The sequence below is a fragment of the Alligator sinensis genome, unplaced genomic scaffold (assembly GCF_000455745.1).
Source record: "Alligator sinensis unplaced genomic scaffold, ASM45574v1 scaffold404_1, whole genome shotgun sequence".
NCBI classification, from domain to species: Eukaryota; Metazoa; Chordata; order Crocodylia; family Alligatoridae; genus Alligator; species Alligator sinensis.
In genome coordinates this window covers 4080064-4104545 of record NW_005841839.1, presented here as the reverse complement: position 1 = coordinate 4104545, position 24482 = coordinate 4080064, and the positions used below count along the sequence as shown (strand labels likewise).

The window sequence follows — 24482 nt, the reverse complement described above, 5'->3', positions numbered from 1 at the left end:
TGCTGAACTCCCACAAATATGATCCTTCATAATCTTTTCAAAGACCTTTCCAAGGATGGTGATGAGACTGACTGGCCTATAGTTACTTGGATCCTCCTTCCTTCCGTTCTTGAAAATAGGGACCACATTGGCCCTTTTCCAGTCCTCTGGGACCTGACCCGAGCACCGTGAGTGCTCAAACAGCCGTGCCAGCGGTTCTGCTATGACACTGGCCAATTCCTTCAGTACTCTCAGATGCAGCTCATCCGGGCCTGCTGACTTAAACACATCCAGTCTATCCAAGTGACTCTGCACCAAGTCAGCATCAACAGTTGGTGGGCTGGTGTCCTTCTGATGCCCATCGAAGAACCCATTAGGAGACTATCTTGACCCCTATTCACAAACACCAGGGCAAAAAACTCATCGAATAACTCAATCTTGTCCTCCCTGTCACTAATTGCTCTTTCTTGTTCAGTAGCTGTCCTATGCTGCCCTGCACCTTCCTTTTACTCCCTACATACCTAAAAAAAGACTTTTTGTTGTCTTTAATTTGTGTTGCCAGCCTCAGCTCTGTAGTTGGTTTGGCCTTTCTGACTGCCTCCCTGCAAGCGCGGGCCAAGTAGGAATACCCCTCCTTGGTAGCTTCCCCCTGCTTCTACCGCCTACATGCCTTCTTTTTTGCCCTTAGGCTCCCCTGGATTTTCCTTTTTAGCCAAGGAAGTTTTTTTGGCTCCTTTCCCCCTTTTCCCTCATCCTGGGACAGTCTCCATTTGTGCCGGAAGGATTGCTTCCTTTAGAAACGACCACCCTTCCTAGACTCCCATCCCATCAATACTCCTATCCTGCAGTGCATCATTGACTAAACTGCTAAGCACATTGAAGTTAGCCTTCCTAAAGTCAAGCACTTCTACCCTACTAGTTATCTTACTAAGACATCTATCTAAGATGTAAGGTGAATTCAATTGATTGGTGGTCACTGTCCTCAAGGTGACCACGAATCTGCAGCTCCCTTACCAGGTCCTCCCCCGTAGCCAACACCAAGCCCAGTAAGGCATTCCCCTTAGTGGGACCGTATACCTCCTGCGTTAGGTGAAGGTCCTCCACACAAGTTAAGAACCTATGTGAACGGTTGGATTTGGCTGATTGCTCCTCCCAGCAGATGTCAGGGTAGTTTAGGACCCCCACGACAACCACGTGTCTAGACCGTACGGCCTCTGAGAAATGCCTCAAGAATTCCAAGTCTAGCTTTTCCTCTTGGTTTGGGGATCTGTAACAGACCCCCACCACCAAGTGCCTTTCCCCCTGACCTCCATGTATCCTCACCTACAATGCCTCAACTTTCTCCTCCTCTGATCCCATTTTGATTAGAGTAGATGTATAATGCACCTTTACATAGAGAGCCACCCTGCCCCCTTTCCTCCCTACTCTGTCCTGTCTGTACAACCTGTAGCCCTCAATGTGTACCGCCCAGTCATAGGTAGGGCCCCACCAGGTTTCTGTTAGCCCCACTAAATTGAAGTTATTGTCTGCAAGCAGGAGTGCAAGTTCTTCCTGCTTGTAGTGCGAGCTCTTTCCTGGGTTGTCCTTGATGGCATAGCACCAGTGTCCTTAAGAGCAGTATTAAGGGCCTAGCTGGCAAAGCCCCTGCTGCAGACTCTTCATGGGTGCTCAGATGTGGGCACTCAGGAGGCAACTGTGTGACAGGGCCGTGTCCCTGGACATAGCTGCAAGCTAGGCAAGTCACTGGAATAAGGGCCAGGGTCTCAGTGGGGCACTGATCTAGGCTGCTCCTGGCAGAGCTGTCTCTGACATAATTTCATCTGGTAGGTGCCTGGCACATCTCTTGGGGGCTGGGAAGGTGCCATGGGTGGGGGGTGGGGGAGCTGCAGGGGGAGAGTGGGCAGAGTGTAGTGGTACTAGAGTAACCAGGTCGGGGGAGGTGGGGGAGATGGCCCCTACCCAGACACACCTCAGTCCCCCTAGCACCTCCATACACGGTCTAGGATGCTCCCCACACCATATGGGAGCACTGCAGGAGGGGACTGGGCTTGTACCATCTGTTTTGGGACTGTGGATGCCTTTGGCAGGGATTGGCATCTGCTGCCCGGGCTGGAGGCCACAGAGTAGAGGCAATATGCTCGTTTCTCCTGCGGGGGCCTCAATATGCCCCAAGAAGCAGGCCAGATGGGCTGAGAACAGGCTCCGAGCCTAGCACAGCATGTCTGGGGGGGTGGTCAGGCAGAAAGTAGTGTATAGATCAAGCCCAGAGCCCCAGGCTTGGCGGTCCCAGACACAGGGGTGTAGGGCTGGCCAGTGTGAGCTGGGCAAGCAGCCACCAGCCAGGAAGTCAGCCTAGGGGGCAGCAATGCAACAAGCCATCCCGGTGCTCCCTGGCTGGTGCTGGGTTCTGCCAGCGAGAGCTCAGCCCCACCAGTCAGGGAAAGGTCTGCACTAAGCCCCGCTGCTCCAGCACCATGGAGGAGGAGGAAGCTGGCTCCCAGTGGCTTTGGTTTGGTGCTGGGATGTTGTAAGCTGCTTCCCTCTCCCATGGGGTGGGGGCTCGGCAGTAGAGCCTGGGCCCCAGGGTACAGCGAACAGGCAGCTCCTGCCAACAGCTGAGGGCAGGAGGCAGCCAAGTGGTGCTTCTCACTTCTGCTCCCCAGGTGCCCCCTGGGGCAACTGGACACAAGGTACACCCTGCAGCTCTGTAGAGGAGCCCTGACTGGTAGGAGCCCTGGATTGGGCCCATCAGCCAGGCTGGCCAATACCATCCACTCCACAGGGGAAACCGAGGCACAGAGGCTGCCTAGTTCCCAGCAAGGCAGGACACGACAGCCCAGCTCCCCTCCCTTACCTGGACTCAGATCACGCTGCTTCATGCAGGTACACACACCTTCCTGAGGCAACACACTGGCTTGGCCAGCCCCCCTGCTTGCTGTTACCCATGGCTGCACCCCCCACCCCCACTGGTAATACTCAGGGTGATTGGTGCTGTGAGGTGCAGTGGTTGCAAGGGCAGTGCGTCCTCGTGGACAGGGAGTGGGAGCAAGAATGATTCCAGCTAGCAGCAAGGCGCTGTCCTGTGCCAGGCAGGGAAGGGGCTGCTGGACCCAGGTCCCGGGCTGCGGTGTGTGGGAGCCCCATCTGATGATCTCCCAGTGCAGCCCTCCAAGGGCACAGCGCTCTGTCACCAATGTCTGGATGCCCCTGCCTGCCCCAGATGCTGGCAATGCTGCTACTCACCTTCAGAGAGTGGCTTTGAGGCCCAGAGAGGCTTGGGGATCTCAGGATGTGAGCGACAGAACAGAGAACAGTGTCTGTTTAATGCCCTCACCCCCAACCCTGGCCTGCCCCCAGCATGGAGCCCAGTCCTGTACCTCAGGAGTGAGATAGGACAAGACCTTCCCCTTCTCCCAGGGCATTTCTGGGGATGCCTCAGATCCTACTGGCACCTGCAGGAAGAGCACCCATGCATGGCATGGACACTGGTGGGCCCCTCTGGTCAAGGGGTGCCTTCCATCCTGGAGGGTGCTCAGTCCACAGGCTCCAGGGTGAGCTCACTGGACAGCACTGTAGGATTGAGCCCAGTCTGGTCACACTGGGCTCAGTGAGATGGAGTTAGGGGAAAGGCCAGTGGTGAGGGAAAGGGCAAGGCCATTACAGCAAGAGGTGGAAGGCGACTGCGGGACAGAGTTACTGAAAGAGAAACAGATGCTAGGAGCCCAGCCCAGCCCAGCAGCCAGCAGCGCAGACTGCATTATTGTGCCATAGCCCAAAGCCCCTGTCACAGAGCACCTGCACCAGCCAGTCACTGTGGTGCCATGGGCAGTGGCAGGCCGAGGGTCCCAGAGCCCTGCTGTGCCCAGGGAGTGAAGGGGCAGTGCTGGCATCTGTTGGCATTTGGGATTTCCTGAGGATGCAGCGAACTTGCCCGTGAGGAGAGGAGCTCAGCAACCTGGAGGGCCCAGCCACCTTGCACCATGACCAGGGCTGTGGCGTGGGGGCTCTATAGCTACAAGGCTGTGATAGTGATTTCACTTTCAACATGCCGCTCATCGCAAAGCTACAGGCCCCTTGGTGTCCTGGGCAGACTGAGGCTGCAGCTCAGCGACTCCTTTTGTAATCACTACAGAGGCCAAGATGACTGCCCAGTGCGCTGCAGCCAGCTATGAAAGCAGCTGCTGCAGCCAAGGCAAGGGAGGCCCAGAACCTGCTACCACTGCAGCTACCTGGCACCATGGAGCGATGGGTCCTGGCCAAGGCATTACTCGCCCTGGCATGGGGAGCCTTCTCCCCTTCTATCTGCCTGCAGGAGCCTCTCCCCTGGGCTGGCTCCTGGGACAAAGTGTGGCACCAGCCAAACTGTGCTGGCTTGTGATGTGCAGGTCCTGGCCCCACACCCTGGCTCCAGCTGTGGTCCCATCTCCCCTGCCAAGTGCTGCTCCAGCCTAGCCCCCTCTTGACTCATCCCCTCCACGATTACTTATTCCAAAGGCAAAAACAGTTTTGGGGATGAAAGCCACCCCCTGGGGAAGCCAGCAGGGCGCTAGGCCCTAGCTGCTGCCTACAATGCCTCCCAGCCCTAGCTCAGTGGTAGCTCTTCCCCCTGCTATCCTGTTGCTGGAAGGAGCCCAGCAGCACAGGCGGCAGCAAGCGGCCAGGCTGTGTAGGGAGCAGATGGGCTGGAAGTGGCACTGTGTGACCATGGCACCATGCAGGAGGGCACAACTCAGCCCTGCAGCACCAGAGCACTCTGTAAACTGTGCTGATGGGGAAACTGCAGCATTGGGAGGGCCTGGACCATGCACATTCATGTAGTGCCTTGATAGCAGATGAGAATAGAGCCCAGGAGTCCTGCTGCTGTTTCTCTGCCCCAGCTACTTCCCCACTTTGTGCGCAAAGAGCATCTGAGCACAGACCAGCAGAGGTGCTTGTCTTGGCTTCCACGTGCCACTGAGTGGGCTCTTCTTGCCCAGATCCATCCCATTCTGTTTCACCAAGGTTGCCAGCTGCGAGATGCTAACCAGCCTCAGGACCCCCGGCTTCAGCTCCTGGTGCTGCTGTGTCCTGTCTCTCTCCTTCCCCAGCAGAGCCTGTTCCAGGTCCCTGCTCAGCGTTTTTGAGTGCCAGCTCCTGGAGTCACCCAATGGGGAGAGTAGCTCAGCTCCTGTTCAAAGACTTCCTTGTCCCCCTGGCTGCAGATGACCTAGATGTGGGTTTGGCCCCAACCATCTCGTGCTCCCCCACAGAGAGCTCAGATGCTAGTCCAGCCAGGGCACTGCCTCCTGCTTTGGTCCTGCTCAGATGGGGGCAGCTGTTCTCTGGTCCACGGCATGCCCTGGTGCAATATCCCTTCTCCTCCTGGCACAGGTGGGACTGCCTCCACCCCCAGCACCTGCTGCCTTGGCAGCCATTTCCTGCTACCAGCAGCTCTGTTCCCCCAGTCGACACCTCCTGCTTGCGCTGAGCAGGACAGGCCCGGCCTGAGAGGCTCCTACCAGCAGGGCTCTCCCCCCACATCTGGAGAGGGGCTGGGGGAGGCGGGCCTCTGGTGCCTGGGGGCAGCACAGTGCCCTCCCAGAGAGCTCAGTCACGCCTCAGACCTGCATGGTGGTGGGTGGGGGGTGAGGGCTGCCCTCAGCCTTTACCCCACACAACCCAAGTCATTGCATATCAAGGCCCAGAGAGCGCATGGGCAGGACTCCAGTGCCCATGTGCAATGGAAGTGCCCTGTCCCCAGCCCCACCCTGGGCAGCAGAGCTGCTCCCTGCATCTTGGAGACGGCTGAGCATTGAACCTGCACTCCTGCTCCTGAAGTTTCCCGGGGAGTGACTAGAAGGCCAGGCTGGGCGCCAGGGCTCCTCGGAGAGTCTGGTTGTGGCGTACGCCCTCCTGATCTTTTCCATGCAGTGTCCAGGGGGAGCAGGGAACTGCCGGGTCTCCGCGCTGCCCAGAGGCAGCGGAGGCAGAGCGGGGGCAGCCCTGCGCCGTGCTCAGTACTGCTAACATCCCACCCACACCTGCCGCCCTGGGAGGCCTGCCTCCAGCCTCCCTTCCAGAGCCAGGAGGCGGAGGAGATGGTGGGCGTTTTGCCACCAGCCGCCTTGGGTCGACAATGGCTGTGACAGAAGCTAAAGGGTTGCCATGGCAACCCCCTCCAAGGGATACTCCTAAATCCCTGGTCTCCCCAAGCTGCGCTGGAGCAATTACTCTCTGCAGTGGAGGTCAGAGGGTGGAAATGCCACAATGTCCTCCCCAGAAGTAGGTGCTGGGAGTGACAGAGCTCCAGCAAGGAGCTGCCAAACAGCCCGGGGTCAAGAGGGCTGGGGCAGGCAGGAGACAGGATCTGCCTCAGTGCCGCTGCCACTTCACATGCTGCATGGCATGGATGCTGGTGGGCCCCCTCCCCGGTCAAGGGCTGCCTTCCATCCTGGAGGGTGCGCAGTCCACAGGCTCCAAGGGAAAGCCCTTTCTCAAGGGGCAGACATGTGACCAGGCTGGAAAAGGAAGCCCAGGTCCAGAAAAGTCTTATGAGAATTTACCTAGCAGCATCCATGAGATTTCATTTAATCTTCCATCTGCTGTAGCTGCCTTCCCACCACGAAGAAGAGCCCCAAGGCTCAGCGCCTGTGGGAGGGGAACATTGCAGGCTGTCAGCCCCCATGTCCCGTCCTGAAGACTGAGGTACTGACCGCTGGAGTGGGCCTCTGGGGACATGCACACACCTACCTCCATGCCCTACTGCACATGCCCACCCTGCTCTCCATTCTCCCTCCATCTTCTACTCAGCTATTCCAGTGGAAGGTCTTGGGGGCAGAAATGGAGTCCTTTTTCCACATGGCAGCAAAGAAGGGCTGTCTGCTGGAAGCAGGTGATTACAACCAAATTTGGTAAGTGCTGCTTTTCCCTCCTCAGGAGTCATCAAACTCATAAGCAGGGAACACCACTGCTGCATCACTGAAGCAGGCTGCAATGAAGACCTGTCTTGGCTGAAAGCACGATTCAAGTGGTGATGCCTGGCTTTGGATGAGGTTGCATGGAGGATTTCAGTTCCTGAACTGGGTAAGTGGAACTTGGTGTACAATCAGGTTTCCAGGGACTTCACTGATGAGTTCGTTTACCTCGCTTAAATATTTGCTAGTGTCCACCTAATACTCATCATTCCCATCAACTTGCCTAGCCACAAGCTGCTGGCCTGAATACTGATGGAAATGCACACACTAGGGGCCACAGAGGCAATGCAAATTTGTTTAGTCTTAATAAACAGCTGCAGCATTGACGCAGCTCCTCTGATGAGACCGCGGAGGAGAGAGGGTGCAGGGAAAGCACTTCTGCTATAGCACTGCTCTATTTTTAAAGCGTATATCAGATCTTGGACCTCCAGGATTTCAGATCTTGGAAGCTGCTGAAAGCCAACATGGCAGCAGAGACAAACTGCTTATAGTTTTTTTGGCGGTAGCTATTGGTTTGCCTTATCTTAGCCAGTAGGCATCTCCTACGCTATTTGTAAAGAATCTGGCTGCGGCCAAACAACAAATGGTCCCATGTCTTCAGCTGCGGTATGTCTCTGGCTGAATTACCAAGCAAGGATTAATCCAGATGGCTTCATCTGCAAGTAACATAACAGAGGAGCCCCGTTTCCTTCCCTCAGACAAGAAAAGCCAGGCACTCTACAGCCAGAAGGCGCATAAACATTTATTTTGTCTTACAGAATTAATTTGATAAAATCATATGGCTTTACAGGATCTGAAATGCTGTTGGAAAGCACTGTCCAGGGAAGAAACCTTCCAGGCTCTCCACCTCAGCAGCGTCTCCTACAACAGACTCCACATTGGCCATTGCAGGAGGACATCAGACTTACCAGTCAAACAGGGAGTGGGGAATGGCCAGGGGAACGGACTGTTCAACATGGACCTGGCTGCTGCAGGAGAGCAGATGAGGCCACTGGGGGCCTGGCAGTAATCCACCCAGAAGCTTACAGATCCTGACATGATAGACACATCACTCTCACCAGGCACAAGATGCCTACGGAAGATTTCCCCAAGGCAGAGCCCTCCACTTTACACCAGTACCAGGACAACCCTGCCATGAGGGTGGCTTCTAGGGAAAGCTCAGCTCACTGATCAGTACCAAGCCACCTGCTGGCATGACAGACAGTAACAAGTTTAGTCTGCCCAGGAAACCCAGAGCAGAGCACAGCTCTGATCTGCCCTGAGGACAGGGGCAGCTGGGCGCTGCTACCTGAATGATAAAATACCACCAGCTGCATCTGTCCTGGGGCCGGACAGGAGGGATCTCTGGGAAAACCTTCCTGTCTCAGTCCAGAGTCTATATTACAACAAAAATGCTCTCTCTCCTAGGTGACATTTCTGCCTTGCTTTAATGAGCACCCCATCACATGGCCAGCAGGAGGGCACCACCGCTCAGCTCTGAGTTCTGATACACAAAACAGAGGTGTGGAAATGGGGCAACTTGCTGAGCTGGGCAAACAGGCCTGGACATGCATCTGTTCTGAGATCCTGTAAGTTTTTTCAAGGAGCTTAAACAACTATGTGTCTGCCAGGATGATGTAGACAGGGATGATCTTGCCTTGAGCAGGGGTCTGGGTTAATCAACTTCCTGAGGTCCTTCCCAGTCCTAGTTTTCTGCGATCTGTCCTCAAACAGCTGATTGAGAGCTCCTCTTCCACTGCTTGGCAACTTCTAAGCCTACAACCAAGGCCTCCAAAAACTTGAGGCAGTTCCAGAGGTTAAAATTATCCCAGCTGCAGTCTATACATGCATTTGACACAAGCTGACAGCTTGGGAGCACCTTTGAGGAGCACATGCATATTCTTTACCACTCAGGCTCAGAAAGGACAGGTGGCAATGTAAGCTCAGAGTCAGCTCCCTCCTCAGGTGGCTACTGGAACAGGCTCAGGATGAGACCAGAGCTGCTTCCTCCAGATCAATTCTCACCTCAGCCAGTCAGGAAGAGAAGACCCTGAAGCCCAGTCATAAGGGACCCTCTATATAAAAGGATCTAAATGCAAGATAAACCCATGCATTCCAGCTCTCGGGTATTTTAAACAATAAGATGCATATACAAGAACACAGGTGGCTATTGCAGCAGGGCACCCACAATCATACTGTAAACAAGCCTACCCTGAGTGCTTGAAATGCTGAAGAACTAGTGTCACTTATTTAACCAGTAGCTTTTATGGGCTTCCAAGGAGTGGAAACCTCATGGAAGATGAAGGAAAGCCTGGGTTGGCTGGTGATAAGACAGTGTCCTTGTCCTTGAGAAACCCAGACACGCATGCTGGGTGGATGAGATCACAGGTGGTGTTGAAGACATAGCAGGTGAGACAAAGGGCGGACAGTCTCTGCTTCTGCCAGCTATTTTGGACTCATGTGCCAGAGAAAGCTGGGGAGGGGAAAGATCTTCCAGTTTAGCCAGGAAACTTCACGTAAAAAACTTTGTATACAAAATATTGCTGCTGATCAGCCAAAGGCTGCTGAGGATGGAGCACAGATGCTGGCTATTTACCTAAAAACATTCAGCTCACAAAGATCCGTACCAGGAGCACAAATCCCACAGGAAATGGTGGTCAACACACGATAACATCACACAGCATCTCCCAGTGGATGCTCCACAGTTCTGCCGGTGCTCCAGGCACAGTAATTTCCAGCAAAATCAGACAGTGAATTGCCAACCACACCATCACCTTCGAGGTTATCATACTTCCACTGCTGTCTGTTAATCTGTTAACACTGGTGACCCAGGGATGGTAAGTACAAGAGGGAACAAATGGTCTTATGGAAAGAGGCAGGGACCTGGCTGATGGAAGAGCCAACTGATGGGAATCCTGAGTACCCTGCAGGGCAGGACTAGTTACAAAAAGGTTCAATAGAAAACATGATACCGGCAGGTAGCTCTGCCAAGCTGACCTGAACCGGCAACTGGGAATCCCTATTTGCCACAGGATCAGTGGCAGGGCCCAGGAGGGAGGCTGGCACCTTGCAGAGCCTTTCTGGAGCACTGGCAGGCAGGGGCTGCACCCAGAATGCAACCCCAATGCACCCTGAATGAAAATGAAAAGCCCTGAATCTGTAACACTGAACACAGAAGTCAATACAAACCCATGGGGAAGCTCCAATCTGGCCCTGGCTTCCCCGCAGCGTTTGCAACCCAAGCATGTCAGCCAGTACAAGAGCAGCTCGACACGAAGCAGACCAAGTGGCAGCTGCTATGCAAAGCCACACAAGACGCTGGGCTACTGAGGCTCCCAAAGGCTTTATACTCCTTGCTTGCAAGGGGTTGCAGAAATGGTGCAAAGCCTATTTTGTTACTGCATTAGCTCAAACCTGCCAGCATTGCTGGAGGAGGCACAAGCATTCCCAGGTCTCGGCACGCTTTGAGAAGAGCAGCTTTGCTGAGTACCAGCAGTCTGCAGGGTCACGCTGCATCTAACGTGGGCAAGGATGCAGGAAGTCTCCCCACATTCATGGGAAGGGTAAGGAAATAAATACCAGAGGACAGAGAATTGCAACAGCTACAGATCACCCTCTGCATGGCACCTTCTGTAAGTCAATCTCTAATGGCAGGAAATTCCTAAACCCACTTAGCCCTTTGCTTCCTGGTAGAGGCCTGAGGACAAGGGTAACTTGCAAGCCTGTTCAACAGCTTCATTCCAAAGGATTGAGAAGCCAAGGTGCCTCCAGCCACAGGACAGTCAGAATTCCAGTAGACAAAGTCCTTGTGTATTATGCCACAATATAAAACATCAGCTCCTTTGGTGAATATGGAGACAGGATGGGAGTGTTCACTGAAGCCATCTTGCCTGAAAAATGTTCAGCTTCCTCAGGGCACCCTGTGGCCATCTCAAGTCCGAGTCAGTCTTAAAAACGACATTAAAAAGAGACATTGGTGGCCTCTCAGCCTCAAAATGGCTGGACTCCAGGCTCAGGTGAAGCCCAGATACGGCAAAGGAAGACCGTGCCACTTTACCAGCACAGTGTGTTGGGGGTCACACAGAACAGCAGAGCACTGGCTCCTAGGAACACGTGGATGTGGAGAGAAGGGCTCTTGGCTGTGCTGGTTGATGGTATGTGGTCCAGATGGTCCTGCTTGTAGCTCTTTGTTGCTGATACTGTAATTAGTTGGGGAAATGAAGGATTTTCTCCCTGGGGTCCTGGGTTGGGCCAGTTTGATCACTTTCCCCTGCGCATGTTTGTTCTCAGGCAAGGAAGCTGGTGCTTGAGTTAGGCACAGGTGGAGGGCCCAAGTCCACCTCTTCCTTATTTGCTCTTCACCAGCACTTTGTAAAGTGTGAATCCTACCAGGGCAGTCATAGTGGCTCCCAAGGCAACCCGGAGCCAGAAGGAAGCTGCTCCCAGCTCACTGTCATTCAGGTGCCTGCAAGAAAACAGACAAGAGGCCATTCAGCCAACTGTACAAAGCCCTAAAGACATTCCTGACCAATGATGCACCTTGGGCCAGAAACAAACTCTCCTAGGCAGCTCTTGGGCCAGGGGGATTGTCATTGGCAGTGCTGGAGATGGTGCAGATCACAGTGCACCAGACAGAAACAGCAAGAAGTGGAAAACCACACCTAGGTCTCTTCTGTTTGTAGCTGACAGCCAAGGCCCAGTGTTTCTGTAAGGCCAGCCTGTTTTGTCTGCAGTTTGCTTGATTCCAGCAGCAGAGCAGAGAAGCTGAAAAGCAACAGCATGTACCTAGATTGGTGGTACAGGGAAACTGTGACAATTTTGCCCTGCTCTCTGGCTGGATCAGGAAAGGGAATGTGGGGATCGTGCTCTTGGTTTTTAAAAGCTTTGACTAGCTCTAAGTTGAGGATAGAATATAGAAGGAGGATAAAGGGCCTGGAAGGGAACAGCACACATCATGACCAGGCTCCATCGTCACTTGCAGGAAACTCTTGGCACCTCAAGAGATCAGACTACCGTGGAACCAACCTATTCCTTCCCCACCAAATCCATTTCTGACACAGATAGAATGGACACAGCCTTTGCCTTTACACTTGTTCTCAGGGAGGGTATAAATAGTACAACACCAGTTAAATAATTGGTACGAACAAGGAGTTACGCCTCTGCCTTTCTAGGTCAAGCTGCATTTACATTTTCATACATTAAGAAAAATCAGACAGCTCCTGAGAAGATGGGGTTACTGGAAAGCACTAAGAGAGGATGGGGAACTGAACTAGTTGATGGGACCAAGCCTCCCTATGTGAGCAGTTTCCTTAACAACCCTGCATTACAGAGACCTATAAACTCCATTCCCAGGAGGAGAGAACATACATTATTCATATAAAGCCAAATCAGAAGAGAACAACCTATCCCAGGGCCTCCATTACACATTTTATTTATGTATATCGCATTTCCTGGATGTATTAGGAATATTTAAAAGTTATTCCCATGGGGAGGGGAGAGGAAAGGGTCTAAAAGCACTAAAAATGGAGACTGAAGAAAATAATTCTTAACTGAAAAAGTCTCTTATCTGCCTAAGGTTCTTCTGGTTTTAATAATCAACGGTGTTTTTTGACTGTACCTCACTCCATACACTTAGCCAGAATGATCCTCCCTCCATACTCCTGGTGCTAGTATGGTCTAAACAGGCAGCTGGGTCCAGGCATTTCCTATACCAAACCTACATTTTGAGCCTTAGCCTGCCTGCCTATGTCTGCTGGCAGACATTACACTTAAAAAATGATTAACCATTTAATCACGTCTTTAGTCACCCAGTCACACATTCATGCAACTAATGGCAAAATGAAACAAGGAATAAACTGTAAAATTATTACACAAAATACTGTGGCTGGTTCCCATTGCACCTTACACTGCTCATGTAGCCAGGCAGCAGCTGATCACAGCTCCCAGCCTGTGGGGAACAGCAGAGTCAAAGGCTCCGGTGAACTCCAGAGGCTGGAAATCAGATGACTGGCTTGTAACCTGCCAGTGCGAGGGGAGCACAGGATAACGATCCTTCTGCACTGGTACAGTTGGGATCTAATCCCTGATCCCACCACTATGCCCCCTGCCATGTACTTGTAAGCCTGGATGGAGGTACAGTTGTTGGATCATGAATCAGATCCCACAGGGCCTTTACATGAATGTTTGCCAGGGGCCTCTGTGACCTACCTGAACCAAAGTTCTACTCCAAAAGGGACTCCTCACAAACGGCCTTGTGAGACTCAGTCTTGTTGACTTCCTTACCACTCTGATCATCAATTTCAGGGGGAAAAAATCAGAGCTGTTTCTCCCCTAGCCATGCTTGCAAGCTCAGGATTGGATGCTCATATCAGCTTCATTTCAGCTCATGCATCAATAATAAGGATTTGGTGCTGGGAACTTTGGGCCCTCTCCCAGCTCTGAACTAAAAATGACAGACTCTTCATTTAATTATACACAAGCAAGACACTCAAGGTGGCAGCAACTGAGCAAGAAAGCTGGTTTGATACAGTTTCTCTGCAGAAGCTAACTGCACTTTGTAGGAGAGGATGGCCAGCCCTGTGGTTGCAGCCACCTCTGAGGACAGCTGTTGCCCTGAGACAGGGCTGCTAACACTTCCCAACCTCATGCACGCTAGAAAAATGAGCTTACAGGTATGGGCATAATGCTCAGATCTTGCAGCATAAGAGGCACAGAAAAGCCTCTAAAGTTTGAATGAGCCGATGCATGAGAAGTGCCCTGTGGACAGAAAATGCTTCCATTCATCATCTAAGCTCCTGTTCCACCTCCTGTGTTGTCTGATAATGTCTACAGACACAGCCCCTCAGACCCAGCCCAGGTCCCCAACCCTGCATTATGCCCATGGCAGAGGTCTCTGTGTTCAGAGAGATTATTACTAACGGGAAGGTGGCAGCCATGGCCAGTTTGCTGTAGACAGCGGTGCTGGGTGGGCCTTGGCTGCAGCAGGTGAAGTAGAATGGTGGCGGGAGGCGGTGCTTGTAGCAAAACTCAGCCGGTGAGAGTCCATCCTGCTGAGTCACTTCTGGAAGGTCTGATTTAGAGGCTACAAAGACGCAGGGAATCTGTCCATCCATGTAGTGCTGCTGCATGGGAGAATAACAAAGGGTGCAATGGAGAGACACAGGTAAGTGATCATGAGGGATCTGGGTTTTCTGTTTCTTGCAGAAAAATATAGATGCTCCCCTTAAAAGGAGAAAAACCTGGGAAACCACAGGTTTCCCTTTGCAGGGTGGCAAAGGTCCAGGAGCAAGGGGCAGTTTAGGGCTGGGGGAAGCAGGGGGCAGAGGATGCCATGTGCATGTGCACATGTAAACATACACGTGGCAGCTAGGCAGTGTGGTGGAGAGCAGCTCCCTCCAGCCAAGTCGATGGGAGTGGGGGCAGAGGTGACGCATGGGGAAACTGAGGTGGCTCATGCTGTGCCCATGCAGTGAGGGGAGGAATAGGGCACGGTTGGCAGTTGGTGGCTGACGGGCGCTGCCCAGCTGGGGTAGTGCGTGACGCCTGGGGCGGGAGAAGGTGGGAATGTGTGGCCGTGGAGCCCGGCCAGGGAGCGGGAGAGAACCACAGGTGGCTCTCTGCCACCACATGCACTCATAGGTAGGGGTTGGGCCTACTGATGATGCATGGGGAGGGGTATGGGGGGGCACGTGTGCCCTCACATTTCTGCACCCAAAGTGGGGCAGGGGCTGCAGCTTTGCTGGACCAGCACCAGGTAGGAGCCGCAGGCAGGGGGCCACCGGATAGGGCACAGCAGGCAGGACTGTGTGGGAGCCACCATGGTGAGGTGCTCCCTGCCTGCCCAGCACCACCAGGGGGCACACCCCACGCTGCTGCCACTGGGAGCCCTGCCACTATGGTCATTAAGGTAAGGCACCATGGCAATGGTGTGGAGTTGTGCCCCCTCACTACTGCCAGGTGGGCAGGGGGGCTGAGGGTCGGGAGTGGGAGCACTGGCATAGGCAGGGCACTGGCATATCAGGGCTGCTCAGCTCCATGAAGCAGTGGGGGCACAGGTGCAGCTGAACCTCCATCCTGGTGAGCTAAGGGGGAGGGGGAGCTCTGATTTTCCATGATAAAAAAACCAAAATCAAATGCCAAAATATATGGGGGGTTTTAGAATTTATTATATTATAATGATTGAGGCACTGCTAGGCTTCCAAGTTGCTTTAAAATTGTAAATGTATCAATAAAACTTTGTGTTTAACTGACACCGCTCTCTCTCGATATCTATATCTACTTCTAGATATCTATACCCCCCCACACCCCATCCCTCTCAGAGGTTTTATTTTTTATCACAGAATTTTGGATTTTTTAAACAGAGAAATCCAGGATCCCTGGTGATCATTATTGCTACAAAGGGAGAATTCAGAGCTGGGATGAGGCCAGAGTAACATAACGCAGGCACTGAGCAAAGGAAAGATCACCTTGCAGGTCAGCAAGGAACTTCTGCTGCAAGGGACTTCTGCTACAAGATGGTTGGGCTAGACTGACAGCTTAGCTGTCAAGATGTTAAATAACACATGGGACCCCTCACCAACCTCAACCCTCTCCACCTGGCAAGTTATGTCCTGGACCATTTACTAAGGCGTGGATTTGCTTCAGGGAATCATGGCTGCAGATCAGGCGAGGATGTGGTTGGAGTCACACAGGGTCATGCCACTTACCTTATAAATGCTGGCACAGTAGTTGAAAGATTTGGGGTCATTCACATTGTACATTAAGCAGGCAACATCACAGGCTGCATCGGATGCTTTCATGAACTCTGTGTCCACGTCAATCTCATATAACTGCATTACAAGAAACAAGAGGGAAGGTAACACAAGAGCAGACAGCCCAGTGCACACCTAGTGAGATCTCAGAGGGTCTAGAAGATGTGAGGCTCCTTGTAGAGATGCACAGGTTGTACCACCACAAAAGCAGGCATGGGAATAGTGTGTGAAGGCAGGTGCCAAAGCAGATGTCCCAGAGGTTTCTGTGATTAGCGACTATGGCAGAGGACCGGGAATCAGGCTGCAGATTTCCCCTCTCAGCACAGCCACGGAAATCCCCTCCGTGCTCTCCCCTGGGCAGAAGAAGCAGCTATTTCACTCCAAAGCCCAGCCCCAATGTTCTGCTGCACAGGACTTACAATTAAATACTTCTCCTGGCTGTTGACTTGTACTGTGTTGATGGCATGGAAGGACAGGTCTCCCGGGGACTCCATCTGTGTCTGCACCAAGGGGAAAACAGCAACGCAGACGTTAGAAGGAAAGCACACCTGGAGGTACGATGTTTAAGTCTACTGACAGCTTGCCAGCACTACAGCAACCTGGTAATGGAGGCAAAACTAACACATGGACATAGATCCAGGTCCCCTGGGCTGTCAGAACATGGTGCTGCCCCCAAGACAGGGAGGACACCTAAATTCACAACACTAGAAGCAATTATGAACTCAGTCACACCAACAAAAAGTTTAGCTGCTTCCCCATCCATCCATCCACCCACCCACCCACTCCAGGAAGGGGCTCTTCCTCCAGAGCCTCAGGCAGGTAGGCCTACTGGCATAGGGAAAAGCAAATAGAAGGAACTGGTTGCCCTCCTATATTTTGTGTTAAAAGACAGTGGTGGAAGGTCCATTATTCAGACAACTTAAGAGCTGAGTAGTAGGGAATGTACTGCAGGGAACAAACATGCACCAAGCACTGAGATCAAACAGATGGCCTATTCAATTTTCTTCCATCTTCAACAGGCTGAGGGTCCCAGCCCCTGCCTACTACATGCCGGAGACAAGCAGTGCATCTATACTCACGGGCAGGTTTCTCCCCAGGAAGGCCTGTAGAAATGCAGACTTGCCTGTGCCTCTGGGGCCAATCACCTTACAGAGGAAGACGTTCCTCTGGGTCTGGCCCTTCTCCAGGTCAATTCTCTTCTCCCGGGTAACTGGAGTAGGGGAAGGAGAGAAGCTGGAGTTAGCCACCAAGCAGTAGGGTGAATACCCAAGGCAATGCTGGGAAGCTCTGGAGGGATGACATACCTGTGATGGCGTGTGTCTGAGAGTCCTGGTCAGAGAGGATGGGATAGCCCAGGTAACCCAGGTACTCCAGACAGTGATGGACATCCAGATAGGCCACCAGCCTGCGGGTGCATGCAAAGAGGACGTCACCAGTTATAAGAAACCCTGACAGAGCCAGGGAAGTGCAATGTGAACTGGTGTAAGGGGTGGAGGGTGGAGAGAGACTGCGCTTACGTCCACTGGCAGAGGAATCCATGCAGGGAAAGCAGGCCTTTATCAGTGGTGCATACCGTGTTGTAGAGTTCATGCCCCCAGGGCACATAGGGGAAGACACTGAAGAAGCTCTGCAGTTCTGCAGGTGAGAGTGCTCCATCCCGGTCCTGGCAATGCAAAGGGAGGGTTTGTGAGGGAAGCAGGAGCACTGTCACACACACACACAGAGGCTAATTAGGACAGTTATTTATCTGGGCCTCTGGGTCCCATATACTCTGATCCTGCGGCCGCATCCTTTGCTACAGAAGCTACTTGCTGCTGCAGAATTACGCTGCAGAATTTAAGCTGTCGTTTAAAAATGTCGTAGTTGCAAAGAGACCTTGAAAACACCAACCAGCTATAAACAAGGCTACTGTGTCTTTCACAGTCTGCAGAGCCTGAACCAGGGTGCTACATCATGAGAACCCAACCCTATTCATCACAATGCAGTGCTAACCCCGAAGTTGAAAGACAGTTGAAGTTGAAAGACAGTCGTTTCAAGAGCTCTGATTTCACTGCTAAATCCTTTCACATGTGTTCTCCTGCCATCCCACAGTGCTTTCTCCACTTTCCCAGGGGCCACCCACCAATCAGTCAGTTGCTAGCTTTTGTGGGGAAGTGCAAGGGCAGTGTGAAATATGTGGAATTTAACCCCTGAAACAAGAGCCTGGAGAGCACTGCACTGACAGTTGTTTGCCTTCACACTGAACTCAATGTGAAGGGAACTGCAGCAGCATTATGAGTTTGCCACACCAAAGACCAGAGCTTTGTCTTGCTCCGGAGCACACAAGGACTTGGGTCCCGATGTCACACTCAGCACTGTGATACCAGGGTGGCTCGCAAAGCCACATGGAGGAGCTGCATGAACATCAGGCATGCTCTCCCCTCTCATTCTTGGAAGAGCTGGGAAAAGGCAGTCATTTGCTTTCTCCTTCCATCGGTGGACCCCATGCTATCAAAGGCTGTCAGGTATGTGGTCATCTATAATTGCTCTGAAGCTATGGGCCAGCTGCCAGGGTGGCTCTCTCTTGCCTGCCCCCTCCGGCCACCCCCGCCTTCCCTTTATCACACTATTGGGGCAAGTTATGGACCAATAAGTTAAGTTATAGACAGAAAGAAACAGCCTGACAGACAATCCAGGCCCAGCCACCAGAGAGCTCAGACTCTACTGGTTACCCCCTAAGAGCCTAATCAAGCTTCAAATGATCGGAGCACTGGGATTCCATGCTCTTGACAGGACACTTCAGCAGGCTGCCGTGTTGGGTTTCAGCTGAGTTTTGCAGAGATCACTTTCATTTGTGGATATGGTGAGTTGCAAAAATATCCTCTGAATCCTGCAGTGTCAAGTGCAAAGCTGTGAGAATGTACTGTGCAGAAGAGGAAAGCCCTTAGCTGGCTTCCCCCAACTGCCTCAAGGAAGGAGAATGCAAGGACAGAGGAAACAGACATGACTATGTGTGAGAGCAGCTGCACTTATGCAGCTGTGTCCAAGGATGCCGGGGCAGCTGGGTCTGTGCTAGAGCATGAAAGCATTCCCAGAGGAACTATGTCCCAACAGTGACCCGGCCTCCCCGTGCCCTGTCAGGCGCCACTCACCTTGTCGTGCTTCTCAAACATCCGCTGCAGGAACTGGTAGCCAAAGTGATTCAGCTCAGTGGAACAGTCATGGGGCACCCGGAACCTGCAAAGAGGGAGAGGGAACAAGCTGGCATCACCGGCTGACAAGCCACATGTGGACACTCTTAATTCCCAGGCTGGTAATTCTGCTCTCTGGCTTCCCCCTCCTGAACACGGGGACTGGGGTAGGAGTGCAGGAACCACTGCACAGCCCCTGTATCTCATCCAAGGACTGCCCCAGCCCTAATCTGGCTATAGCACAAAGCAGTACAGAAGACAGAATCTGCCCCACCCCAGAATGGTACTTGCTGCACTCACACATGGTCTGAAAAAAGCCAACCTGTTCCAATGAACAGTTGAATCTTTGCTGAATTTCCTTTCGTGTTGAATGGCCACCTGGGCATACCAGGGGAGCTGGTGCCAATTTCCCAAGCAAAGACAGCAGGGCAGGACAGAACACAACCCTTGAGGGCTGTTTCATACAGAGGCCACAGTCCCCGCTTGCAATGCCCTCTTCTCAATCCCAGCAGCCTGGCTGGAATCAATGAAGTCCAGTGTAGTCCTTAAGTTCCCAGCTAGCTGGCAATGCACTTCTCAGCTGGAGATGCTTGGGTGCCCAGACTCACAGGGGGCACATAGCTTTTGGGTCCCTGTGAAGCTCGTGTAAGGACTGGAACTGCCATAGCCCCTGCTGAGCTATTTTTGTTGAGCCTGGAGCTCAAAGCACCAGCATTCCAGCAAGAGGCAATGCGATGGGGCTTTTGTTACAGTAGTTTCTTTCCTGACAGCATGAACCCTATTATATCTCCAGGAACCCTGCTTTGGCTATAGGATTCTCTAGCTCACAATTTGAACCCTTTCATTAGAGCTGGAACGGCACCTCTGGGGGTGTGTCAGGATCAGAGAGAAGGCTGCAGATGCAGCATCCTAGCAGAATGCTAAGCTGACAGTTTATTGTTCCACACAGTGCTGGAGGGAGGGGGAACGCCTCTAGTTGATTTCGAGAGGGAATTGCAGGCATGTCCCCGTTTGCCCCCCACACTGCCTGCAGCATAGCCAGCAGCAGAAATGACAGCGCCAAGGCAGCTGTGCTGGCTGCATTAATTTGCCAAACAGCCCTCCCCTCCTGTCCTGCCTTGTGTGGACAAGTGCTGGGATGAGAAGCATGAACATGCTTGTGTCAAAGAACCAGACTGCATGCTCTGGGCTGTCCCTGGGATGGACACCAACTCCTGTTTCTGCAGGCTGAGGGGGAAGAAGGTATACAGATATATAGGAAGGAAGCTTCACTGCTTGGTGACCCTTCTGGAGGAGTCAGCTGCCTCAGAGAAGGACATGGAGGCTCTCAAACAAGGATCACTTGGACAGCTCAGAGGGACACCAAACATCAGACTGCACCTGGAAGGGCCAGATACTCACTGTGGGTAGAGATAGTCATCCATCAGCTCCAGCTCATCATCATAGCCAAAACGTCGCAGGATGGTCCACGTGGTCTCGTGCCGTCCCCTCTGGATGAAGAGCGTGTTCAGGAAGAGGAAGCCTGCAGTAAGAAAACGAGGCAGACATTCATGGAATAGCACTGGCAATACAAGCATGGAACAGCAGCATCTGCTCAGCCCCATCAGGCAGCCTGCAGGGAAGACTAATGCAGGAGGCTTTGGGGCACCATGTCAAGGGCAAACTCATGCAAGGATGGCCCAGTTAGGTTTTCAAGTACAGTCTGTGCAGAGCATAGAAGGGCACAGCCCACACCAGGTGCTGATGGAGAGCTGCTGCACTTCTCTGTCCAGGGCAGTTTGTCTCCCACATGCTAGAGCCCAGGAGCATCATTCTGGAGGGAACAGTGGTACTAGCAAAAAGTTCTCTGCTTCAGTTACCATTTAATGTCAGGCCGTTGTCCTGTACCCCATCTGTAGTGTTCTTCCACACAACCATCTTCACGTCTTCCAAGGCCTGGGGAGCCAGGGGGTTCCCAAAGCAGGACTTCTACCTCCCAAGAGACAAGGGTCTGGTCAGGGAACCCCAGTGGCAAATTACAATCTCCCCCTCTCCCCTACCGCTCTTTCCAGAGCCACCTAGTCTTACTCCATTCCCTACCCAGCTCACCCTCGCAAAGCTCTCACAACCTGATCCTTGTGCTCCTTGCATACTGTAAGCTCTCACCTCCACAGGACAGTAGTGCCCTCTTGAAAAGTACAATCCATTCATCTCATGGGCTGCCAATCCTGCCTCATTCCTGATAAAACTCCCCCAGTTCCTCAGCTTGGCCATGCAGCAGGAATCTTTCTGGCTCTCTAGGGATTGCCTGCTTCTCCTGTCATAGAGCAAATGCTACCAAGACTGCAGGTGGCATGCCTGAGACTTGTCTGCAGACAGATGAATAGTTCTCAGTGCTAGAAAATGCATCCTAACTGCTCTCTCTAACTTTGATCCCACAGGAGGATAAGTTCAAATAGGTTTCTATGGGCCACACAAAGAATTTGCTGTTTCTCCTGGTGTTAGAAGGAAACAGGAACTAGAGGAGTTATAGAAGCCTGGAGAAGGGGTGCACAGCTGCTGAAAACAGGTAGGCAGGAGGCGACTCCTGCAGAGGAAACCATTAGTGACCATGGGGATATATCACAGGCCAGAACAGCAAAGCCCATGTCTGGATCTGACCATACCTGAAAGCAGTTGAGCTCATCGTCACTAAGGATCTGGTTATTATCCTGGTCTGAGATGTTGAATATTCGTGTGAGTGCTCGTGCACACACCAGTCTCAGCTGTGGGCATAACAAGTGACATGTGTTGGGGAAAGCAGCTGTCAGAGTGATGCTCCTGGACCCCCGCCTGCCCACACCCTGCCCCACCCTGCATTGAGGCATTCTTGGCCCAGGGCAGAGAGCAAACTAGTCCAGGCAGCCAGCACCAGTTCTCTAGATGTAGGTGTAAGGGGCCAGTAACAGTCAACCTGCAAGGCAAGTCTCTTTCTAAGCCTGTCATTCCCCAGCTGCTTATGCCCTCAAAAACAAGGGCCTAACTTCTATCTGCTGCACGAAAAGGTAAAGAATGAGACTGTTCGCAAGGATGTCTAGTAAGTTCCAAAGCCCTGTGAAGCTGCATGGCATCCAGGGACTAGGAGGTCCACTGGCTAGTTACACTTATGGAAGCATTTCTTTTTCTGATCTCCAATTTGCTCTCCGTCCACAGCACTGAACATCCCTTTGTGATTGTGCCCCAGGATGAGGTGAAGAGAAATATCATGCTGCCCTTCTCTGAGGCAGTTTGTCTCTGCACCAGACATCCCCAAACCTCTAAATCACCCCATACCACTTGGCAATCTAACATATCAATGTACTTTGACACTGCCAGGCAGGAGAGGGACTTTGGATTCCGGGTGAGGAAAAGAGCTCTTTGATCAGCAGGGGGGAGCAGCGGCTGACAAACTAGCTCTGCCAACTGTCAGGACTGGCTTAGTGACTGGCAACTCAAGAATAAGGAGAGGCAGGTGGCATTTAAGAGTAAAAGGGTTTATGATCCTCTCAAACATTTGAGAGGATTCAGCTGCTGGGGGTTGTATCTAAAGAGGCTGCTGGGAAGGGAGAACCCCCGCTCCTCCCCAAACAAGAGTGAGGTGGACTGGGGGTGGGGTGGGATGGACAGCTTCTCTTACCTGTTTCTCCTCTGGATCATACAAGGGGGCGGTTGGGTGCAGCACAGCTTTCTGGGCATAGTAGAACAGCTCAGAGATGTTCTTCAAGTTCCTGGCAGAACACTAGTGCAATGACAGAGAAAGGGGCTGTGAGAGCATGAAGGCTCCTAGGGAAGACAGAGGAGCCGAGATCACAGGGAGCTGCTCCAGGCAGGTACTGGATCAAAGCACGGAGTCAAGTCAGAGACAGTTACTAGGAAACAAACTGAGAAGGGAAACTCCCCATTCCTGTGCTGGTGTTACTGGGTCTACTGCACACACCCTGAAGCTGCTGAGAATTCTGATGAAGTTCCAGGGGAGAAAGCACATCCCTTCCACGTGCTCCTCTGGGACCAGAGATGGAGGCCAGCAGAGACTAAACCCTCCTTGCTGTAGGGGGCAGTGGTGTCCACCAAGAGGGCCCAGCTCTGTAGGAAGGTAGAGGAATTCCCCAGAGCCTAGGAAACATGGGTGGTGCTTCCAGGGATCAGAGTTGGGAGGGCAGAGCTGAATCAGGGCAAAGAATATTCTTCTTCGTTGCTATGGAGACAGCACATGAAAGCAGGAAAGAAGCCTCCTGGATAATCAGTAGAGATTTCTGGGGAGGGACCTGACTCCCCTCTTTCCACCGACCACCATGAATGTAAACACCCTTGTTGATTTCCCACCTCCACACAGGTCTCGATCTCTGAAAACTGGTTCATGATGGGCAGAATGATCTCCATGGAGCTCCCAGGCTGCAGGTCAGACTTGTTCCCCACTAGGATGATTGGGATCCTGGCAAAGAGAAGAAAGGCCATCACAGAGAGCAATGACTGACGCAACTGCTCCCCTGACCAGTAACATTCCACACATGCTTAAAGGGCAACTGGCTGGAAGGGCAGTCAGCCTCCATGCTCAGCTGGCACTGTGACTGCTCTCCCACTGCCAGCCACCACGACTACAGCTGCAACAACAGCAGCAAGTCAGCCTGTCTGATCCTCACCAGACAGCTGGGATGCACCCAGGGACCTTTTAAACAGCACACTGAGAAGGCCTTACCCCTGAGCAATCCATGCTTATGGCCTCCACAGTCCTGCCCTGACTCAGCAATGCAATGCCATGCCTACCTAGCATGTGCAGGACTGGAGGGGAGGACTGTTGGCAGCTGATCCTCCTTTTTGGGAGCCAGCAAGACCCAAGTAGGAGAAGACCCTAGCAGGGCCAGCTGGGACACATGTTATAGAGATGTTGCTGACTGCAGCTCTCAGGAACTTCACAGAGGAGGCAGCTCCGAAGGAAGCACCAAAATACTTGCCCTGGGGAATCCCCCAGTTCCTCAGCAAGTGGCAGACTTGAGCCCAGTACCTGTGCATACAGCCACAGGCTGAAAACAAGGGAAGCAGGGGCACAGAGCCAGTCCTTTGGGATACTAACACTCCCTCTTTCCAACTAGGCTCCACCCAGGTGACATTGAGTACAGTACCTGGAGCCCTTTTCAACTCCCCCATTCACCAGAGGAATCCACTTTGTCCGAATCTGAAAAGAAAAAAAGAAAAAAAATCCTCTTAAACCAGATCAGTGACTGCTGCAAGGGGCTGAGGAAATGGGTCCTGGCACAACTGGGATGTGATCTGCACACTAACCAGTCACTAGCAAGGGTCTGTGGCAGTACAGCTGTCTTATTGCTACAGCCCATCTGCTCTGCTGCAAGCCCAAGCGCAGATCATCAGATCATCTGTAAAAGGCTGGACACCAGTGAAGGGATGCAGGCTGTGATCTAGAGGGTGGGAGCCATTTTACAGGGGAAGAATGGCCACAGCCAGGCTGGGCTCCACCTGGAGTCGGCAGGAATGAGCCTGTCTCTGATTAGGTGGAGGAAATCCGAAGCGGGTTCAGAATGCGTGAGTGTGCCACTGATGAAGCAGAATGTGGGCTGGATGGACCTGGCATTGGTGGCGTATTCCCTTTGAATATGCGGAGTCTGCATCGCCTGCTAATGGCTTCAGCCGGGAATTGC

The 24482-nt window shown here is 52.7% G+C and overlaps 1 protein-coding gene across 4 annotated transcripts in view; it reads right to left on the bottom strand.

Annotated features, from left to right (window-relative positions):
• Positions 1-8124: 8124 nt before the first annotated feature.
• Positions 8125-24482, bottom strand: part of RHOT2 (ras homolog family member T2) — an 18592-nt gene continuing 2234 nt past the window's right edge. For 3 of the 4 annotated variants that reach the window (XM_014520135.2, XM_014520145.2, XM_025203833.1), the window contains exons 3-16: positions 23949-24001; positions 23152-23260; positions 22466-22567; positions 21477-21575; positions 20691-20799; positions 20233-20353; positions 18793-18877; positions 17179-17324; positions 16966-17066; positions 16741-16871; positions 16081-16161; positions 15617-15739; positions 13830-14032; positions 8125-11376 (exon numbers count right to left, since the gene is read on the bottom strand). In XM_014520135.2, coding sequence (XP_014375621.1) covers positions 11259-11376; positions 13830-14032; positions 15617-15739; positions 16081-16161; positions 16741-16871; positions 16966-17066; positions 17179-17324; positions 18793-18877; positions 20233-20353; positions 20691-20799; positions 21477-21575; positions 22466-22567; positions 23152-23260; positions 23949-24001 — 1581 coding nt within the window. In that variant the 3' untranslated portion in view covers positions 8125-11258. Of the gene's footprint in view, positions 11377-13829; positions 14033-15616; positions 15740-16080; positions 16162-16740; positions 16872-16965; positions 17067-17178; positions 17325-18792; positions 18878-20232; positions 20354-20690; positions 20800-21476; positions 21576-22465; positions 22568-23151; positions 23261-23948; positions 24002-24482 lie in introns of those variants that run through there. The other variant, XR_003093986.1, reaches the window with a different exon arrangement.